The sequence below is a fragment of the Eleutherodactylus coqui genome, chromosome 8 (genome assembly GCF_035609145.1).
Source record: "Eleutherodactylus coqui strain aEleCoq1 chromosome 8, aEleCoq1.hap1, whole genome shotgun sequence".
In the NCBI taxonomy this organism is placed as follows: domain Eukaryota; kingdom Metazoa; phylum Chordata; class Amphibia; order Anura; family Eleutherodactylidae; genus Eleutherodactylus; species Eleutherodactylus coqui.
Window position 1 is genome coordinate 76706235 of NC_089844.1, and position 22058 is coordinate 76728292.

Sequence of the window (22058 nt, forward strand, 5' to 3'; positions counted from 1 at the left end):
GAAGGCAAGATGGATTCAATCAGGTATCAGGAAATCCTAGGAGAAAGCGTAATGCCTTCTGTGAGGAAGCTAAAGCTTGGGTGTCATTGGAACTTCCAATGGATCAATGATCCCAAGCCTACCTCAAAGTCCACCAAGGCTTGGTTTCAGAAGAAGTCCTTGAAGATTCTAGAGTGGTCGTCACAGTCGTCTGACTTGAACCATATCTTTGGTGGGATGTGAAGAAGATGGTTGAAGCAGACAAACCCAAGCATGAGTGAACTGGAGGCCACTACCAATGAGGAGAGGCTAAGGCTGGCAGAAGCTGGTGTCGGGCTGTGCATCATGTTAGCAGCAGGTTCTAACAGCAAAAGGTGCTCTACTAAGTACTAAAGATGCTTGTCAAGTTGAATCATTCAAAGACTGCAGTAGTCATTATAAGTGGCATTTTGTGCTGAACTATTTGAATTGTTCTTGTTTGATTGTTTTTTTGGAAACAGCTGAAAGTTAGTAAATTTGGCAAATAAGCCTAATTTGCAATAAAGATTGAATAATTTTGATTGCAATCAGGGAGTGACAAAGATGACAACAACTATTGAACTCGGTGGTTGCAGTCCAACCGTGTTGATAACTTGGTACATAACTGGAAGGCTTCCAACCCCTGTAAATTCCTATTCCCAGTGAATATTAGAATGTGATAAATTATCTGATATGGTCAGTCTGGGAAACTTGGATATTTGCTCCTATCTCAAAGTGGTTTTCTAGAGTTAGAAAAACTGTCTGATTTCTTCCAAATACAACCCAACCCTTGTCCATAGTAACATAGTATGTTAGACGATGTCCATCTAGTTCAGCCTGTTTCCACCCCCCCCCCCCCTTCCCTTGTTTATCCAGAGGAAGGCAAAAAAAAAAAACAGATGAGGCAGAAGCCAATTTTGCCCAGGGTTGTGTGTGGTATTGCAGCTCTGCTCAATTAAAGGCGGGTTCAACCCCCGCATGGTTCAGGTAGCCGGCTCAAGGGCGACTCTGCCTTCCATCTTTCCACGGTTGGTAAACTGAGTACCCAGCTTGCTGGGGCAGGTAATAAATAGAAATTACCTGAAAGTGCTGCGGTATAAGTTGGTGCTATACAAATAACAAGATTTTAGGGATTTAAAGGGAATGGGAGCTGAGTTGCAATACCAGAGACAACCCATGAACAGAGGTGGCGCTGTGTTCGGAAGAAAGCAGCCAAGTTTTTCTAAGCATGGACAATCCATTTAATCCCTTAAGGACAAAGCCTTTTTTCATTTTTAGTTTCTCTTACCACTTTCAAAAAATCATAATTCTTTGTTTTCGTCGATGTAGCTATCTGAGAGCTTGGTTTTCACGTGACGAGTTCCATTTTCAATTGTACTATTTAATGTACCATATAATGTAGCAGAAAACCTTTTAAAATTTCCAAGTGGGGTGAAATTGGTGCAGAGCATTCCATAGGGAGCTCTGCACCTGTGTTTAGACGTAACGATTATTGTCCGAAAAATCGTTAAAATGAGTTAAAGTGAATGATAATCATTTGGTTTAAATGTGAGCCAAATGACGAATGAGAATTGTTCTAGTCATGCACTTTGCTTTGTTGTTCACTTTCAATAGGGCTAAAAATTATCGGCAGCTCGTTCATTTCCCGTTGAGTTTAAACACTCCCCGCTCGGTGTTCTACATAGGAATGTGAAACCCTGAACGATGATCTGCCTGTCTAAACATTCTGCGCAAGCGAGTTAGCAATTACAAGAATCAGCTTGTCCAAATGAGGCATAAGAAAAGATGTTAGAAAAATGTGATTTCATGGGGAATACAAAGATTTACTAAAAGAAACATGTCAGGAGAGTGGATGAATCTAATGCTGGATTACTGTCCCTGCCCCGTGTAGACCACCAAAGGTGACCAAAGTAGTTCTTCTGTAAAGGGTCATGTGAGGAAACTTAACCTATTACAGACACCCGTTCCATGATGTGAGCTTCTCTGTATGGAAATCAAGTGAGCTCGGTTTTGATGGGTCAGTTTTAGTGTGACTACACATTCCGGGCTCTTTAACATGGGCGCTGCGATTTTCGGCCGATTGTATCGCAGCCAAAAATCGCAACAACGAGAGACAGCTGGGACCAAGTCGTGGCTGCATCTCCCGTTTTCACACCTATTGAGACGGCCGGACTGCAGCGTATATACACTGCTGCCCAAAATACCGTCATGTCTGCTAAACTCCCCCCCCCCTTCTACGCCCCTTGCCGGCTGCTAGCAAGGGGGAGGGGGATGGGTCAGGAGCTTAGCAGAGCTAGTCGTGCTAAACTCCCTCCCCAACCTATGGGAGTTACCGGCAAGGGGAGGGGGAGAGACTTTAGCAATGCGAGCGGCTGCTAAACTCTCTACCCAGCTCCCCTTTGTGGCAGCTCCGATAGGCTCCCATAGGAGTCTATAGGAACAGCTGGCGTATTCCAGCAAAAGATGGAACAAGTCCTATGTTTTCTGGCATTGCATAAAAGTGGCCGGCTGGAATGCGCATCGCGTGTGCCATCTTTTCCGTGCACAGGGAAAAAAAATCGCCGATCTGAACAAATGCTTTGGAATCCAATGCTTCAGATGGTCGAGATTTTCGGCCAGCATTTTATCACGGTAAAACAACTGCAATAAAACGCTTGTGTGAAAGAAGCCTAAACTGGGAAATTTGAACAATCCGAGGTTGGTCATCAGTGCTAGACTAGCTGGGGCAAATATTTGACTTGCCACCTTGTGGGTTGTACTTGTGCAATAGTGTCAAGAGTATACAGAGAATGGTGTGACCAAGGAAAAACATTCAGCAACAGGGGGCATAAACAACTAGTCGATAAAAGGGGTCAGAGGAAGGTGTCAAGAATCGTTCTGATGATCAGGTGGTACACAATCAAATAAACTGAAGCTGAATCTAACGCTGCTGCTCCAACTAATGTCCAAATTCATCATTCCTTAGACGGCTATAACAGCAGATAACCAGTTTTGGTGCCATGATTGTATAATAGAAGTAGAAAGACAAGACTCTAGTTGGCAAAAGAGTGCAAAAAATTGGCTCACATAGCAGTGGAGAAACATCGCCGGATCAGAAGAATCCAGATTTCTGTTGCCCCGTGCTGATGGGAAGTCAGAAATTGGCGCAAGCAGCATGAATCGATGAACCCTCCCTGTCAGCTGTGAAGCAGCTGCAAGAAGTTATCCTGTCCGTGCAGGCCAGTATTCCTGCAGAACAGTTTCAGCACCCAGTGGAATCTACACCACTATGAATTGCTGTTTTTCTGAAGGCCAAAAGAGGCCCAACACACTATTAGGCCTCATTCACACAAGCAATTCTATGCGGCTTTTGGCTGAAAATCACAACCATGTGAAGCATTGGATTCCAATGCATTCATTCACATGAACGATATTCAGGCGCGTGAAAAACAAATAGCACCGTTGACACATGAAATGATTTTTATAGGTGCATCAAAAGATTGGTCTTGACCTATCTTTTGCCGGAAAACGCTGGAAGCTCCCGTAGACTCCTATGGGAGCTGAAAATAAAGGGAGTGAGTTTACCTGCATCCAGCGCTCGGAAAAGAAGACAGAAGCCGCTATTTAAGCTATTGAAGCTATTCTGAGGATTTCCGTTGTCCGATGCAATTCTGTGCTGTGACGTACTTTTCCCGTGAATGGACGAAAAAGCGCTAAGTAAGCTCAGGACTCCATTGCAGCAATTCTTCATTGATTCGATTTTCGGCTGCGATGTGGCCAGCATGAAAATGCATACACTCGTGTGACTGCGTATTTGCGCATGCATCAGTGTAACGCATTTCAGTAACGAACGATGCTTTCTTGCGCGCACATCAACGTATTTGACTGTTCTTTTTGCACCCACATGGTGTGCTCATTTGCACTTGGCAAACAAAGACACATTGATTGAAATGGCTAATTAGTCCTAATTAGCTCTGTATGTTTTTTTTTCCAGCAGAGTTACGCCATGTTTCACAAATCTCCTTGTGTATTGCGTGCGCAATTGTGCACCCCACATTGACTTCTATGGGGACCTTTGGTGCGCGAACACGCAGAAAAATAGAGCAAGCTGCGTTTTTTTTGCATGACCAAAACGCTCATTAAAAATACGGAAATGTGATTGAACTGTGTGCGCAAATACTAATGCAAATATGGACTTGAAGAGTTGCCATTCAGTGTATATGGATGTAAAGAGGCACTACGGCTAATTTCACATGGGCGAGTGCGATTTTGGGCCGAAGGAACTCCCAAGATAGGAAAAGAATTAGGTCCAAATATGTTCTTTTTTTGTGGTTTGGCGTGGTGTTTCACGCTTACATTTGCGTATTTGTGCACATCCCATAGACTTCTATGGGGGCCTTTGCTCACGAAAGACAGAAAGAAGCAGGTCCTACTTTTTAACGCGCACGCCAAACACGCTAATGAGAACAAACCCACTGTAACAATGTTTTATTCTCTGTGTTTTTGGCACGCATATTTTGCAGGCGCAAACACGGTCATGTGAAGCTACACTAAGGCCAGTGTCACACGGGCGTAAGCTCATTTAGGTGTGCATTTGCGCAATCGGTGTTGCAGTTTTGCACATGCATGTGTGCGCATGAAAAAAAAACAAAACACGCTACCATGCTTCCATTCATTAAAATGGGCAATTAAGTTAATTAGTTCAACATGTGCTATATTCGTGCGCAAATGCACCAAAAAGTATAGCGTCATGCTTATTTTTTTGTGCGAGCAAAATACATGCTCAATATACGCTTAAATCAATGGGTTCTATTCACCGCGCATTGCAAGTGCAAATTTTGCGCTGTGCAAAAATGTTCGCGTGCCCCAGGCCTTACAGTTGCCGGTGTCTGCTGACAGGTCTGTAGAGCAAGGATTATATTGAGCATACCGCCTGCACCTAATGATTGTGTAGTACCCCCATATGGTGCTGCACCTGCTCCAGGGGGGTGGGGTCTTCCACAAAGCCTGGGACGGTGGATCTGGCAGACAGGCTCACTGATGCGTTACTATATCAGCTCGGCTTGCTCTTACTAAATGAAAAAGATGATGGAAGGAGACCCCTCCACAGACGCGGCACGAGCGGCTAACAAAATGCTCCATTAAATCCGCACCAGCTGCCATTTATAAAGCAAAATTCACCAGAACTCTCTTTCTTCCCTTACGGTAACTGTTCGGTTAATGGCGAATGACATGAACCATATTCTCGTGCGAGTTTTGTGCGATGCATTGCGCACAAAACTCGCACGAATATGAAATCCATTCTTTTGCACCATCACTATCGGCCGAGCTACGCCCATGTGAGTGTAGCCAAGGTGTGATTTTCATGGCGATGCATCGCTTGTGTGAATGAATGCATTCTAAAGAATGGATTTTATATTGGTGTGAGTTCTGTGCACATTACGCAAAACTCGAGCAAGAATATCACGTGCGTGAATGCGCCCTCACTTTGCCCGCACTTAGAGCTTATTCACACGATCGTATTTGCACAGGTACTTGAGTGTGCTGAACACAGAGAATAAAACCTATTGGTTTCAATTGGTTCATTCTCATGAGTGTGTTCTGCGCGCGCGTAAAAAAGTAGGATCTGTCTGTCTGCATTTTGCGCAGCAAAAGTTCCATAGAAGTCTACACAAGGGGAAAGTCGAAACAATGAGCGAAACACAGGAAAAAGAACACATCTTAACCCTTTCCAATCCACTGTCTGACCTCTGAAGACATTATGATATAAGGCTTTACACCTCCGATGCTGGAAGACATCCGTCGGGGTTCTCTTACTGTATATTGCCGGCCTCTCTGCTTTCAGAGCTTATCCAACGTGTCACATCATGCAGTACTGGCTTTAGCCAGCATATAGCGGTGTTGTATTATGGCAGAAAAAGAGTAAGCCCCCTAGAAAAACCAGGATGCAAATTGGATTGGAAAGGGTTAAGGCTTAAATAGCAATTGCATGTACAGAAAGCCTGTGTCACGCGAATGCGAATGCTGCTTTTTGTGCACGTTTTTGCGCATATTACTGTACTTTTTGTGCTTACATAGCCAGTTCACATGGGCATGGAACACCCCCTCCCCCCACTGGGATTTTAAAGGCATTTAACTTAATTAGTACCAGATGTGTGCTTTTTCCCATGGAATTGCACAGCACGTTGCGCAACTGTCCGTGTATTAAATGCGCATTTACGCACCTCCGTAGACTTCTCTGGGGACTTTTGGAGTGCAAATGCGCAAAAAATAGAGATAACGCCATAAAGAGTACTGTGAATGAACCCCTTGTAGGCAATGGTGTCTATTTTCTGCATATTGCATGTGCAAATATGTTCGTGAGAAGGGGCCCTAATACTGCACTGCCAGGACCCTCAAGGGCTTCTTCACACGACTGTGTTTGCTCAAGCAAAATCTGCGTGTGCGAAACACAGAGAATGGAATCTATTGATTTCAATGGGTTGTCCTCATAAGCACATTTTGCGCACATGGAAAAAAGTAGGACCTGCTCTATCTTTCTGTGTTTTATGCAGCAAAAGTCTCATAGAAGTCTATGGGAGGCGTGCAAATACGCAAGGGGGAGGGTGAAACCACACGCAAAATTCAGGGAAAAGAACACATCTGGACCTCTTTAGGCCATTAAATTTACGGAAAGGGTGTGAACTGGATACGCAAAAAGTACAGTAAAATGCACAGATACGCACGCAAATCAACCTCAACAGCATCGTTTATGCGCAGGGGTGAGCATTTTTGCGCAAATGCTAGTGTGCCTTCAATATGCTGAACTTCCATTTCCTTGAAGACCAGGATAACATATGTGCAGATAGCAGCGCAAGACATAAATTCTGTGTTTCCCAGATAATACCTATTATGGGGCAGGAAGGGTCTTTCCATGATTTGCTACAAAGATAACAAAGAATTGATCATCTACAGAATATAAAGCAGACAGATACCAAGTATATTATATTATGGACCCCCAGTACTAGGGGGAATGAATAGGGGGGAGTGATTGCATTGAAGGGGACCCAGGGAAAGCCTATCTCTCCCAAACAGGTCTGCCTCGCGCCCGTCTGATGCGCCTCTCATTAATCTTTCTTCCCGGGAGAGCAGTATTTTGTTGGGAGATAAGCTTGAGAAATTTTCAACACTCTATGATCCCATTGCTTTCATCATTACTACCAGATCCCCTCAGGGGTCTCCAAATCATTTACAACATTAACCCATGCCGGCGCTCAGATTGCCCTAGCAGGCTCGCATTATCTCACTGATTAACGTCACATCATTAAGTGCCCGTAATGAAGTGGCTGCTGGATCGTAATCATCCGATTCCATCATTCTTTAAAGTAATTTGACTTTTAGGGCTCCTTCAGATGGACGTATTTGTGCACGCAAAATATACGCCCGCAATCCGCAGAGAATAGAGCCCATTGATGTTAATGGGTTCTTTCACATTAATGATTTTTTGGTCGCGTGCAAAAAAATAGAGTCTACTCTATTTTCCTATGTATGTGTGAGCCTGTGCGACGTACAATGACGCCTCAGGGAAGATGGTATACAAGCATATCATATTAAGGGCTCATTCACACGAGCGTATGCGCTTTCAAGCTGGCCGCATCGCAGGCGAAAATCACATGAATGGAGAAAAACTGTGATCAAGTCCCGAGCTTAAGGTTTATTCACCCTGCCGTTGGCCTTTCTACGTGTGCCCACCGGCACCGTAAAAAATGTGTGAATTGGCGCACAAAGCTAACCTTTTTCTGCACCCGTTCAGATGGCCCGAGCCCGGCGCATATACGTTGAGCCCGGAATGCCGATGGGTGGAGAGAGACAGTTTAACTCTGCTAAGCTGTCTCCCCTTCCCTCCCCCTCGCCAGCTCTCTGCAAGGGGAGGAGGCGGGGCGGGGTGGGAGCTAAGTGTGCTAAGCTCCCACTTCCTTTCCGCCCCTTGTTGCAGCCAGCAATAGGAGGGGGTGGAGCTTAGCTCCGCCCCTCCCATTGCAAACAGCCGGCAAGGGGCGGAGAGGAGCAGGGAAGGGGGTGGGAATTTAGCAGTCAGTCTACAAAATTTTCCTCCCACCTCCCTTTTGCGGCAGCTCCCATAGACACCCATAGGAGTCAATGCAGCCGGCGGCGGCGAAAAAGCATCCGGCTGCAATGCACTATCTTAGCCGGCCAGGCTCTTTTATACCATGGAAAATATGCTGATGTGCACTGATGCAGTGTAAACCAATGCATCAGAGGGGCAGCATATATCGCCCATGTGAATCCAGCCTTAGTGTTTTCTTGTTCATTCATATGGCCTGGGGCGGTGTATATATGCCACAGTCCGGAATTCATTCGTCGACACAGATCCTCGGAATTACTTCTAATGCCTAAATAGAGGCACTTGTCATGTATTAGCAGCGCTGGACACAGATAAATTCCCTCATCCTCTCTTTGTGTTTAACTCCCATAGGGGTCTATGGGAGCCGGCAGCGTATATCAGCCAAAAGATAGAGCAAGACCTATCTTTTCTGTCAGCGAAAAATTTTGGTCACCAGTTTCGGTCACATATGTCCTATTTGTCCCGACGCAACGTTTTTATGCGGCTAAACATCAGTCATCTGAACGGATACAATGAAAACCATTGCTTCAGATGGTCGCGATTTTCAGTCGACATTTTATCGCGGCTTAATAGCCGTGTAAAAACGCTCGTGTGTATGGCGTCCACAGTATGGTCAGTTTGGGGCGACACACGTGGTATGTTAGACACGTTGTTCCTCAGTATTGTGGGTCACGGCTTCTGAACACATTTGCCAAATATTTTGCACCAAAAATCATGTTCTTTTCCCCACATTTTGCGCGGTGTTTCACGCATCCACTTGTGTATTTGCGCACCTCTCATTAACTTCTTTGGGGAGTTTTCTGCACAAAATGCCAAAATATGAAATGTGCAAAATATGAGAGCGAATCCATTGACCCAACGGGTGTTGCGTATTTGCACTCGCCAGACCATATTCTAGACAATCTATGTATTTGCCCTTCAGTCTATCTTAGGCCGGGCTGACACGAGCGTATTAGTATATTACATGCACAGGTTTTACGTGCATAATCCTCTGTAATCTCCCAAATGCTCCCATGTTGTCACTCACACAAATTGCGCAAAGTACAAGTGCAAAAAAAAAAAGAATCAAGGCCTGCTGTATCTTGCCACGTATTATGAGCGCACACATGCCAACATACAGTAGTGGTGATTGGCGGCACATAGCAATTATGCATGAGAGACACGGCCCCAGCACACTGCAAATTGCATCCGTGTCAGCTCAGACTTATTCACAGATGGCTTGGAGTGTATTTACAGAAACAATTTTCCTGTGCGAGTTTCGTGCGATAGTGATATGGATGATTGATTCCAATAGGTTGTTTTTTGTGCGATATCGCTGCACTTTCTCCCAACGATATGACAACTTTCTCACGCGACTTTGTGTGCGATTTTGTCTGAAAATAAGACCTACCCCAAACATAAACCATACCCAGATGTATCACTGTGATTGGTTCATCGAGCACTGCACTGATTGGCTGAGCCGCGGTGCTCAAGAGCCAATCAGAGCCCTTGCTTCATGGAGGCGAGATTTATGAACCTGTAACCAGGAAGCGAGCTTCTGTCGGCAAGCGAGGACTGCCAGGACCTGTACCGAAGCGCTGGAGAGGAGCAGGAGGACTGGGACTGTTAAGTAATGTATGTGTGTGTGTATGTGTATGTATATATATATATATATATATATATATATATATAATTTATTTATTTTTTTAAGTAATGCAGCTAGGGGTTATTTTTGGGGTAGGGCTTATATTTCAAGCCCCTCCCGGAAATCCAGATACATTAGGGTATGGGTTTCTTATGTTAAAGTAGCATCGCACAAAAAACATGATTTTGTGCGATGCATGCTACTAAAACAAAGGCTCTACAGAGATAGAGACAGTTGGCAATAAATAACTTCACCGGGATTATTTATTCTCACCACCTCAGGCTGCCCATAAATTTTGCACAGCGGTTGGCCGAATTGTCATTCGTCTGACAGCCATCTCTCCGTACCCATCTGACATGAAGGCTTGACTCAGGCTGGGTTCACATACATGGGTTGTGCCAGCCAGTACTTTCATGCTGGAGGCGGACATAACTGATGCCATTTAGATAGGGACATACGAAATGATGGCGCTCAGGGTGTTGAGTACAAATGGAGTAAGGTGCGGAATATGATATGCACTTACTTTACAAGGGTGGATACGCAGAGCCATATTGCCCCCCTCAATCTGATAATGCTCACATATAAGGGCCCTTTTAGATGAGCCGATTGGTCGTTCGAACGATGTCAGAGCTCGCTCGTTCGCTCGGGCAGACTGTTTACACATCATTGGCTTGTTCAAACGAGAAATCGTTTAGTTGTTCACATGTGCTGTTTAAGCGAATGAGAGTGACTGAGTGAGCGCTGTTTAAACCGAACAATAAGTGAGCGAGCCAATGATGATTTTTATGCCTGCAGAAAATAACCAATGAGCGAAAAGCGAATGATTATCATTTAGCGTTCGGTCGTTGGTAGAGATGAGCGAGCATATTCGCTAAGGGCAATTGCTCGAGCGAGCATTGCCCTTAGCGAGTACCTGCCCGCTCGAGAGAAAAGGTTCGGGAGCCGGCGCGGGCGAGCGGTGAGTTGCGGCAGTCAGCAGGGGAGAGCGGGGGGGGGAGAGAGGGAGAGAGAGATCTCCCCTCCGTTCCCCCCCCCCCGCTCTCCACCACCGCTCCCTGCCCGCCACCGGCACCCGAACCTTTTCTCTCGAGCGGGCAGGTACTCGCTAAGGGCAATGCTTGCTCGAGCAGTTGCCCATAGCAAGTATGCCCGCTCATCACTAGTCGTTGGCTGTATTTAGACTGAATGATTATTGTTCACTTTCGCTTGTTTACACGATTTTTTGAACAATAATCGGTTCGTCTAAAAGCACCCTAACCAGGGAGAGTTGCCAATGGACAAACCACTTTAAAGGAAAGTGAAGCCGATGGGGCTCATTTGGAATAGTTTGCAGATAAGAACAAGTCTGGTAACAAGAGGCAATACGTTTCGGGTGCTTACAGCAATATACCCCCTTTTTCAAACCAATAAGCTAGAAGACTACTTTGATATACTTTAGGCTCTGGTCCGGTGTCCATGTCAGAAGGAAAAATACTGTATGCAACATTTTTATGTCCAGCAGCGGAAAGCATCCGGCATCAAAACTGATGTGCTTGGTACCAGGAACTGCCCCATTGACAACTATAGGATCAGATCTAGAACTATCAGTTTCCTTCCAGAGTTTCACTTCAATGCCAGAGGGGAAAAAAATTGGATGGCTGGGTATGTGAGAACCCGGCCTCAGCCAAGCATGCATGTATTTTAATTGCAGAGAGAAGGGAAAGCCACTGCCAGACACCTCTGGCAGCTGCTTATCTTGCAAGAGGAAAAGGATCATGCAGTTGAAATCCAACTACTCCGATCCGTATCTCACCAACATCTGCCACGGGGGAGGGGGGTTCAAAAGGCTACCATACATAGCAGATGATCGTCCGGTCTTGCTGAAATCAGCGGGTTCAGACAATAGATTGAATGTACCGTATATGGTCACCCTTAAGAATACCAAGATGTATGGGTGAAACTAGTCAAATGGATACTTTATTAGTGCATTGCTTGCCTGGTACCAAAACTATGAAATATGATCAAGTGACATCTTTTTAATTCTTAGGATAATGTATTGGACCTGCATTCAAATGCAGATTGATGCTGAATTGTTATAATGCTATTTTAGTTGCCTACAGAACTTAGATATTTAAGCTTATTTTAATAGGATCTACCACCAGCCTTAGGGTACATGCCCAATAATCTCATAACTCGCATCCTGTCCGTGTGCTGTCCAATGTATGGGACCCCGCATCAGGTACATGTGCTATTTTCGGCTAGGAATCCAACAATAGGACATGCTGCAATTTTGTTTACTTGGACTTCCCTGTCCGAGTAAAAAAAGCCCACGTGCATACACCCATTCAAATGGAAGGGTGCTATTGCTGTACGATTTTGGGGGCTGAAAATCAGACAGAGATACTGACCATATGTATATACCCTTAAATGTATCATCACCATAAATATTAAATTGGAAGTAGAGCTATCCAAAAATAAATATCTCATGTCTATGGCTAGCTTTCATATGGGATAGCTTGTGCGTAGTAATTCACTGTTTAACATATGGGCCATACAGTTTACAGTTGTGGTCAAGTATGTACATATAAAATCACTGTGATAAATTTTTCAGATACAAGGTGTAGTCTAAAAGCCACATCCAGGCCTATAGCTCAATCCGGTTGTCCTATACTGAAATAACAATAGCGCACTTGAATAGGAAGCCATGAATGCACTACACGATGGCATGGCGCACAGGTCCCGTGTGGCCCCTGGGGAACTTGGAGAGAGAATAAAACCCAATTGCAAAGTTGAAGAGTAGCATGTGAGGAGCAGAAATCCGCTTTCCACGTCTCTCTAAGTCCTGTGAAACCGCTGCTATGATTGAAGTAAGGGAAAGCGTACTGGAAGAGGCCTCCTTCTGCTACAATACATGCATGGAACCATTCGACAGTGCAGTCCAGGGCTGATGTTGTCATTGCGGGACCGTGTTAGTGAATGGCAAAGTGCCGATTCAATGCAGATGCAAGAGCACGACCCAATCAGAAGACAATGCAAATTTCAGTGTGAACATGTGGGTTGCAATTTGGCGAGATCACCTCTTTGGACCTGTGTTCATTCCAGGGACTCTCAACACGGATTGGTACATGAATCTCCTGCAGATGACGGTGGATGACGTCCTGGATGATCTGCCCCTGCCGTAGCAAAGGGAGGTTGCTTCAAGCATGCTTTCCTTACTTCAGCCACAGCAGCAGTTCCACAGGACTTAGGCTGGCTGCACACGAGCGTGACGGGCTCCGCCGTGGAATATTCCGCGGCGAAGCCAGTCACAGCGCCCCCCAGAGACCCCATACCTACCAGCGGATCCGACGTCTTCGCTCCCGCATGACGCTTCCCCGCCCACCGCCGCCGCATCACATGACACGCCCACCGCGTCACATGACGCGGCCGGCCGTGTCATGTGACGTGCCGGCCGCGTCATATGACGTGGCAGCGGTAGGCCGGAAAGCGTTTTCACGCTATCTTCCGCTGTGTTACAGCGGGAGATAGCATGAACGCACGGCTTCCATTGACTGCAATGGAAGCCGTCAGCGCATACACCCACGGGTGAGGACGGAAGATTTCACGGTGCGGAATTCCACGGTGGAATTCCGCACCGTGTGCCCTGAGCTATTAGGTTCAATAGAACCTAATAGCTGCGGGCAACGCAGCGGATTTTCGCCGTGAATTACGCGGCGGAAATCCGTTCGTGGGAAGGAGGCCTTAAAGATGTATAAAGCGGCTTTCTGCTTCTCACGTGCTACTCTTCAACTTTGCAGTTGGGTTTTAATCTCCATTTCTTACAGGGGCCACAACACAAAACTGAAATCCATGTTCCGCGCCCCCGGGACCCGTGATACCATTGTGTAACACTTCCATGCCTTCCTATTCAAGTACACTATTGTTATTTCAACATAGAAAACCAATATTGAGATATAGCGCTGGATTGTCTTCTTCACTACACCCTGAATATGAAGCGATGCATCACAGTGATTCCATTGGTACACACATGATCACAATTGTAAATGCATGGCCAGTAGGTTAAACTGTGAGTTACCACCCATAAGTTATCCCATACAAAAGCTGGCCATAGACAGGAGCTATTTATTTGCAGATCATTGGCAGATCCAGCTAAATTTGGAGAGCTATGTACAATAATGTTATTTCAGTATAGGACACCAGTATTCAGATATAGCACTGGATCAGGCTTTTTGACTACACCTTGTATAGGACAAGCAGTTACTTTAAGCCATTCTTGTGCTAATCAAATGAAAAAGGAAATTAAAACTCACAGGTTCTGCAAATTCCTAACCACCCAACACACAGACTATCATGGGTTTGTTTCTATATCATTGTTTTCTCAGCCTGATTTCTGTTTCTTGATGAACGAGTTCAGCTATTCTCTATAAAACCACTAGGGGGAGCTGTGGTATTTGTCATTCTTTCCAGACCCAGGCTGTCAGTGAGGTGAAGGTGGAATGATGGATCTAGTGGACTTGATTTATTTCAATAAATGAGATTAATGACATTATTATCATGAACAGACATTTTCTTTTGTGTCTCGATATTTCAACATCGCACGGCTGCCTTTACACCATATTTCCTTCTTCAATGCAATATAACATTAGATGTTTATACATATCCACACACAGATGCAGCAGAACTGAGTTTGTCGGTTGATACAACTGCTTGTGCTAATGTACTACTTTTGGTTTTCCATTGCTACAGGTAGACCTAATGGGTTATGTTGACTCATTGAATTGCCAAGGTGCTGCAAAAGAATGGCAGATTGCATGCTGCAAATTCAACTCTGCTACATCTGTACATCTATTTTTTTTAACCTGTCCACATCAAGAAACAAAGGATCTACCACCTACCACATATCTTTAGTCCCAGCTTTTTTGTGCATCCATGTGCCACCCCACACCAGGTGTCATAGGCTGCAAATGGAATACAGAATATAAATGTCATGCAAATATTGTATCAATATTGATGCAGAAAACACAGATCAATCATTGCCATCATGGTAGTTGTATTCACATTGTATGGCACCATTACTAAACCACATCAGGAAACACATTTTTGTTGCAGTGATCATAAAGGAAAATCGCAATCCCAGTGGTAACTAGCGCATGAATTAACTATTTTGAGGTGCACCGTGTGAACACACCCGACAGTCTCCAGGACTCGTTCACATCAGCGGTTTTATTTCCATTTAGACCAGATCGGTGTTTCTAAAAATGGAACTGATAGCAAAACAGAATTCGAATGGAAACAAACGGAAACCATGGTTTCCGGTTTTTTAATGGATTCAGCAAACAGATCTGTTAAAAAAACTGACATTTTCTATCAATTTGTTTCCGTTTGCTTCTGTTTATACTTGTTTTTAATGGATCCGTTTTTTATTGTCTTGTCTTTCTAACCTACTGCGCATGTTTATTTAAAAACGGATCAGTTACACTGTTTTCAGACAAGTGTATCTAGCTCCGTATTTGGTCCGTGTTTTGCGGACCATAATATGGAGGTAATGTAAATCTATATATTCACATAGCTGTATTTTTCACAGCTGTTCTTTTAAAGTGTAGCAAGACCTAATTTTGTCCATTTTTGCCTTTGCATTGGTGTAATTCTCTATTGGGCGAATACGGATAAGTATTTGCCCAGTAGAAAATAAAACCAGTATGGATGCAAATCCAGATCAAATACTGATGACATATTGTAATGTATGTCATCTATTACATATACGGATCCGTATTACGGACGTGTTACAATATGCTCCTCTGAAACCAGCATGAAACGGAGTCAACAATGGAAGCCATTCCATTCAGTTCTTTCAGCCATTCACTAAAATGCAAAAAAACACATTTGATTTCCTCTGATGGAAATGCAAAACGGAAATCAAAAACAGTTATGTAAACAAGCCCTAATTTCTTGCACCACATACCATAACATTGTTATTATTTAAAATAATGGTCATTTTTTAAACTTTTTGTTGAACAAAACTTGCATATTTTTAAAAATCTGCTTTGTATCAGTTTTCTATGTGTATTATGTTTAATGTATCAGTTGATTGAAGTGAGAACAATATCTGGAGTGTGTAAGATAGACGTGTACTGAGCAGAGACACTGACTGGGGAGGTTATCTATGCAGAAACAGACACAATGCAAATCACTGACTGTCCCAGATAATTCCTGCTCCATCAATGTATCTCATCTGTGTCCTGCACAGTTAAGATCCCTTGGTTCAGCTCCAGCCAAGTAAACTGCCATGAAATGGGGGTCAGGGAACAGAGCAGGAATTAATTGGCTGAAAAATAGTATTTGACTGGCTGATCAGGCTGACTGCTTATATAGGATGCGGAGGAAGAAGCTGCACTCATAACCCCAACAGCCTCAAATTAAAGAGGCACGAACCATACAGTATATACACTATTATACATATTTTACATAACTTCAAATGGCTGCAATAGAATTATGTTCAGCACTGTACACAGTATAGTGCATTTGGCTGCATGTTCTTATATCCCATAGCAGGTTACAATGAGCAAGGCCATTTAGAGATAATGAAGGGTTAAAGCCAAACTTCACTCCTGTGATGGGACATACAAGTTTCAGAGATTCATTTGTGTTCCTGATGGAAACATGGAGATTTGTGACAGAACGAATTAATGCAGAGATCAGATGTGAATAGTCCTTATCTACAAAATGTATTGATGTACGAGACGCTTTACTAGTTTCTTTCCTTCCCTCAGAATTTACTGTAAATAAAAATCTCTCTCATATGCTTCCATCTAAATATTACATCCATCTAGTATCTGTTTATCTATCTAGGCATCCATCTACTATCTATCTCTCTTTCTCTAATGCATCTATCTATCTATCTATCTATCTATCTATCTATCTATCTATCTATCTATCTATCTATCTATCTATCTATCTATCTATCTATCTATCTCTCCAATACATCGATCAAGTATCTATCAACCTACCTCTCTATCTAATGTATCTATCTATCTATCTATCTATCTATCTATCTATCTATCTATCTATCTATCTATCTATCTATCTAATCAAATGTATCTATCTAATGTACCTACCTTTAATCCATTAATCTATCTCACATCTATCTAATCTATCTATCTATCTATCCATCTAGTATCTATCTATCTATTGCATCCCTCTAGTATCTATCCATCTCTCTATCTCTGTCTAATGCATTCATATACGTAGTATCTATCTATTCATCCATCTACGCATCCATCTCTCTAATGCACCTTTCTAGTATCTCTCTTTTGCATATATCTGTCTATCTATCTATCTATCTCATATCTATCTATCTATCTCATATCTATCTATCTATCTATCTATCTATCTATCTATCTATCTATCTATCTATCTATCTCATATCTATCTATCTATCTGTCGTCTGTTTATGTAGTTTCATGCTACACATGTATATATTGTATGTTTACACTGCTTCTACACAGTATTTGTCATTATCAGCTACTATTATTTACAGGACGTTGTGTGGTAAAGGTTTTGGCCTCTTTTAATGATATTCATGCCTGTGAGAAGTACAAGACAATAGATTATCTAAACTGCCCTGTTTTATTGATTCTGCTGCGTTCACTGCTCTTCATTATCTTTTCAATTTACACCTTCTGTGTCCTCAGACATGATTGTATCCAAACTCCAAAACTCTCCCACGGTGCTCACTGATATACATATATATGTATACATGCACAGTATGTGTGTGTGAGGGTGAGAGAAAAGCATTCGACTTACATTGAAATATATCGATATAGAAAGGATGTAGCAGAGCTGTATTTGTCATGTAACTAATTAGCTTTTTTTGCACACGTTTAATCTCTTCCTTTGTATTTATATATATCTAGTGTAGTTACGTATGTGTTAGAAGTCTTCATCTATATAACTATCTCCGCATTTCTAATCTTGTAGCAATGTGGGACAAGACAGTATGCAAGCGCATGAAAATCGCACTGTCTGAGGATGATCCGACAACGTGCGTTGCTGTCGGAGAAAAGCATTGTTAGGAGATTGCATCCTTCCTATGTTCTTTAAGAATGAGCTGATAAAGACGATAGTGATCGATAGATCGATGATAGATAGATTGATAGATATGATGTAGATAGTTTAGATATGAGATGGATAGATTTAGATGTTAAAAAGGAGAGGGAGATAGATATGAAATAGACAGATTTATTGTTATTGCATACTTGAGGGATTTATGTTTGGAAGAAAGATTAAGAGCAACGCTTATTAGTGTCAACGTGTATACATATATGCACACCAATGATGTCGTTTTGTAATGACATTAGATATGTAATTCAAACACCTAATTAATACTCTAGTTGGTTAGCTAACTGCACATTAAGGTTTTGCAGTTACGGTAATAGATTTCCCAGTTAAGCCTTTGGCACGCAATAATGAATCCCGAACAATGGGAAATATGAGTATATTCTGATTATATATCTGTATAAAAATAGAAGAACCTGTTAAGAATGGTTTTCAGTTCATAATATAAATGCTCTTTTTGGTGATGTTGGTTGGGGTGGGTGGGGGGAGTGAACATGAGAATGTATGGAGAGGTGTAGTGCACGCCAATGACGTCATTTTGCAATGACGTCAGATAAATGATTCAAGCATACATAATTCGTAGAATAAGTGGGTTTCTAACTACAAATAAAGATTTTGCAAGTAATATGAGACCCAGTTAAGCCTTCTGCACGCAAAAACGAAATAGCGACATATAAAGATAGGAGTATTTTCTACTTATACATTCATATAAATATATAAGAACGTAACTGAATGGTTTTCAACTATAGAAATTATTTTTGTAGATCTAGTTATATGTATGGGGTGGGGAGGGGGCTGAACGTGTAGGTGTATAGGGAGGTAGGGGCAGTTTGCCAAGTGAGGGAGAAGCCGTTTGGTTTGGGGAAAGTGGTTTTAAGCATCATATGAGCAGCAAATGGAATGAGGTATCAGGGAGAAATATATGACCCTATACAGAGAGAAATAGAGCGTGTCTGTTGCAAGTCCCACCAGCCAGACAGACACATACTGCTGAAATCTAGCCATATACTCTATATACCTATACACACATTACACACAAGTTCACAAATGACATACATTTCCAGCATGTTAAATAAATACACAAACATTACATACGCATTACAAGCACATATACATATATAAATACAATGAAATATAACACACAAACTGATATTACCAATACATAAACAAATACCTAAGTACATAGTAGTCATACATATTGTATACGGACTACAGATATTACACATGTATGTACAAAAACACCACAAATACGTATTGCATTGATGCATTGCTATACAAACACACACACTCACTCACAAATAAAGACACACATTACATGCACATATATAACTGCAAATACATAGTACATACACTATATATATACAAACAACAAATATCACATACCCACTGATATTACCAACACATATACATAGACACATATCCAAATACATTATCCGAACACATACAAATAGAAAACATCTGATCTTATATGTACACAAACACATTACACAAAAACTTATTGCATGTATACACCCCTATACAAATACATGCACATACAAATACACATATATGAAAATGCTAACACATATAACGTCACGCAGGCACATTACACACACACATACTACATACATACACACACAGCTACATATAGATTACGTACACCTACATATTTCATACATGCATGCTACCAGTTTTTCTCCTACCTACCCATTCTTACATGCACACACGCCTGCTCTCACACAGCCTTTATCTATGGTCTATCTCAAACATTCTTTATTATTATGAAGACCATTATTGTTACTTTTAGAAGCAATAGATACAACACAATGCAATAAAAAACTAAAACTTTCCAATCCCATACAAAGCATTGCACGATCTGTAGAAAACGTCCAACAATATTTAGATGTTCTTTCTTTAGGAATCCATTAATATTCACACATTCTGTCGATTAGAATAAATCCTCAAATACAAAGAATATATGTTTTTCTACGATACAATATTTCTCAGTGCACTTTGCCTCCATCCTCTTTGGCTCTAGAATAATCAGGATAATGACCCTGTGTTCATGCCTCACAGCTTCTGCAGCCCTGTCAGGCTATGGAGTGGCTGGCAGCCTTTTATGTCTTGTGTTCCTCCTCTTTGTCTGTTATCATTATGTCACTTGTGTGTGTATACAATATATATACAGATGGGATTTATATATGTGTGTGTATGTTTGTATACAGCATATATATATGTGTGTGTGTTCTAGCATTACCTGAACTGACCAGATCTAGTGGACTTGAATGCAACAAGCTCCTCCAACTAAAATACTGTGAAATCCCATAAACGCACAACAATTTTCCCTGAAAAGCTGCAATTATCACCGAATGAAGGTTGATTATAGAACTCACTAAAAGCCTGGAAGAACCAACAAGAAGGACTCATTGAAATGCTAATAACAGTACATTTGCTGTAATCAAGGCTGTAGATATTTAATTGCTTCAGATGGCTTCCACATAATGCATTTTCATCCATATAATCTCTGTTATATGGAACATTTCCATAGCCGCATTTATCTATTACACAGAAACTCAGAATAAACCACATATCAAATAAGTGCAAATAAAATGAGTCTCCTACTTGTAGGTCGCAGGTTGGATGGGTTGGTGTCCTGGTTGGCACTGGAAGAAGGAGGAGAAGAAGAAGCCATTTCTCCAGTGACAAAGTCCTTTTGTTTAGTTGACTTTAGTTGATATCAATATCCCCTTTCTGGTTGTCCAGGGAAGCTGTGGAGATCCACCTCAAAGAAGAAGAAGAAATTCACTTTATAGAGTGCAATGGGCAAGAACGAAATCCACCTGTACTGGGGTGACCTTGGAAATCTCAATTCCTGTTGACAATGACCTAAATCCAACCTAAGCTGGAAACCTCATTTGATGTGGAGAACATGGAGTTGAAGCCTACAGTAGAGCATTGAGGCTATATGCTAGGGCAGGTATCAAGGGGTAGCCTAAAGTCAAATCTATCTCAAGCCTGTCCCTAGGATTCCTGTCCTATGAGGAATAGGCTGGCTCAGCAGACCATGCAGTCTCCTGGAATTATATCAATGAACACTGAGCTTCTTCAATAATGACTTGTGTCAGGTCCATCCCAGAAAAAAAGGGGGAAATGATCAAGAAAATGACTTGCCTTACTAAAAAGGCAAACTAGTTATATACCCTCACAGTATGCAATGCAAACATATTACAGTCATTAATTACAATCTAATGATTATATAACATCACATGAAAATGCTCAATGTTTAGTACAAACCTCTTCTAGATTAAATTAATGTAACATGTATTATTTAAGACACAATTCTAACATCACTGAATGAATGACCAATTACAATATCAATCACCTATTTTACCAGTTATCTGACCCTTTCTTGATAACGACATATGAAGTATATCATTATATTAATAGATTCGTTCTCCTACTATCACAACATCAATTCTTTATTGTTAGATCCCCAGTTTACCGAGTAGATGGGTTTCTTTAACAATAAAACAATCCCATTGTATCATAGCAGGCTGTGTACCTGGATGGAAGCAGAAGAGCAGACGGTGTAACAGGTTACCTGGAAATATCCTTGCGATGTCTTTATATTGGGTTGCAATAAAAAGCTACATGTTGCAATGATATAACAAACAAAATAATGATATGCACTGCAGATATAGACAGGGAATGATGCTTACCTAATGATTGCCCACTACAGGTAACTGCTAGGAGTTCATCCAGATCCTAAATATTGCAGTCTTCACCCCCAAATATCGATGTCTTATAAGAAGTCCAGAGAGAGATAAGACTCAGTAGGATGTGGGTATGGATTGGGGTTGCCCCTATCTTCTCCACAAGTACTTGGCTATTCTATTTTAAAGCCAGGCAAGCAGTTAATGCCTGAGCATAGACATGACTCAGTGCAACGCCTCCCCTAGTCCAGTATGAGTGTATCGACCGCATCACTTGCTCCTGTTACTGCTGCTGGAAGCTATTAGTTGGCCACCCTCAATATCCAAATGGCTAACGTGACTTGTATGTAGGGTCCTTGTTGCCTGCAGGTCTTCCGGGGGATGTTTAAAGAATTCTAACCTCCCCCCTCCCCAGATAGGATGAGCTATATATTGTATTGCCTGACATTTGCAGAGCTCAGAGCCTTGAATGTTTTTTTTTCTATAGGAGGGGGAGCCACCTCTGCACAGAATCCCCCTTCATTAGATTTTAGGATGTTCGTGACAG

The 22058-nt window shown here is 42.3% G+C and overlaps 1 protein-coding gene across 2 annotated transcripts in view; it reads right to left on the reverse strand.

Annotated features, from left to right (window-relative positions):
• Nucleotides 1–21714, reverse strand: part of GAD1 (glutamate decarboxylase 1) — a 77604-nt gene extending 55890 nt beyond the window's left edge. For both annotated transcript variants that reach the window (XR_010786386.1, XM_066575881.1), the window contains exons 1-3: nucleotides 21518–21714; nucleotides 20421–20580; nucleotides 14600–14662 (exon numbers count right to left, since the gene is read on the reverse strand). Coding sequence is in view for 1 of the 2 variants with exons in the window: in XM_066575881.1 (XP_066431978.1) it covers nucleotides 14600–14662; nucleotides 20421–20490 (133 nt within the window). In the remaining variant the exon portion in view is untranslated. The remainder of the gene's footprint in view (nucleotides 1–14599; nucleotides 14663–20420; nucleotides 20581–21517) is intronic.
• Nucleotides 21715–22058: the final 344 nt, after the last annotated feature.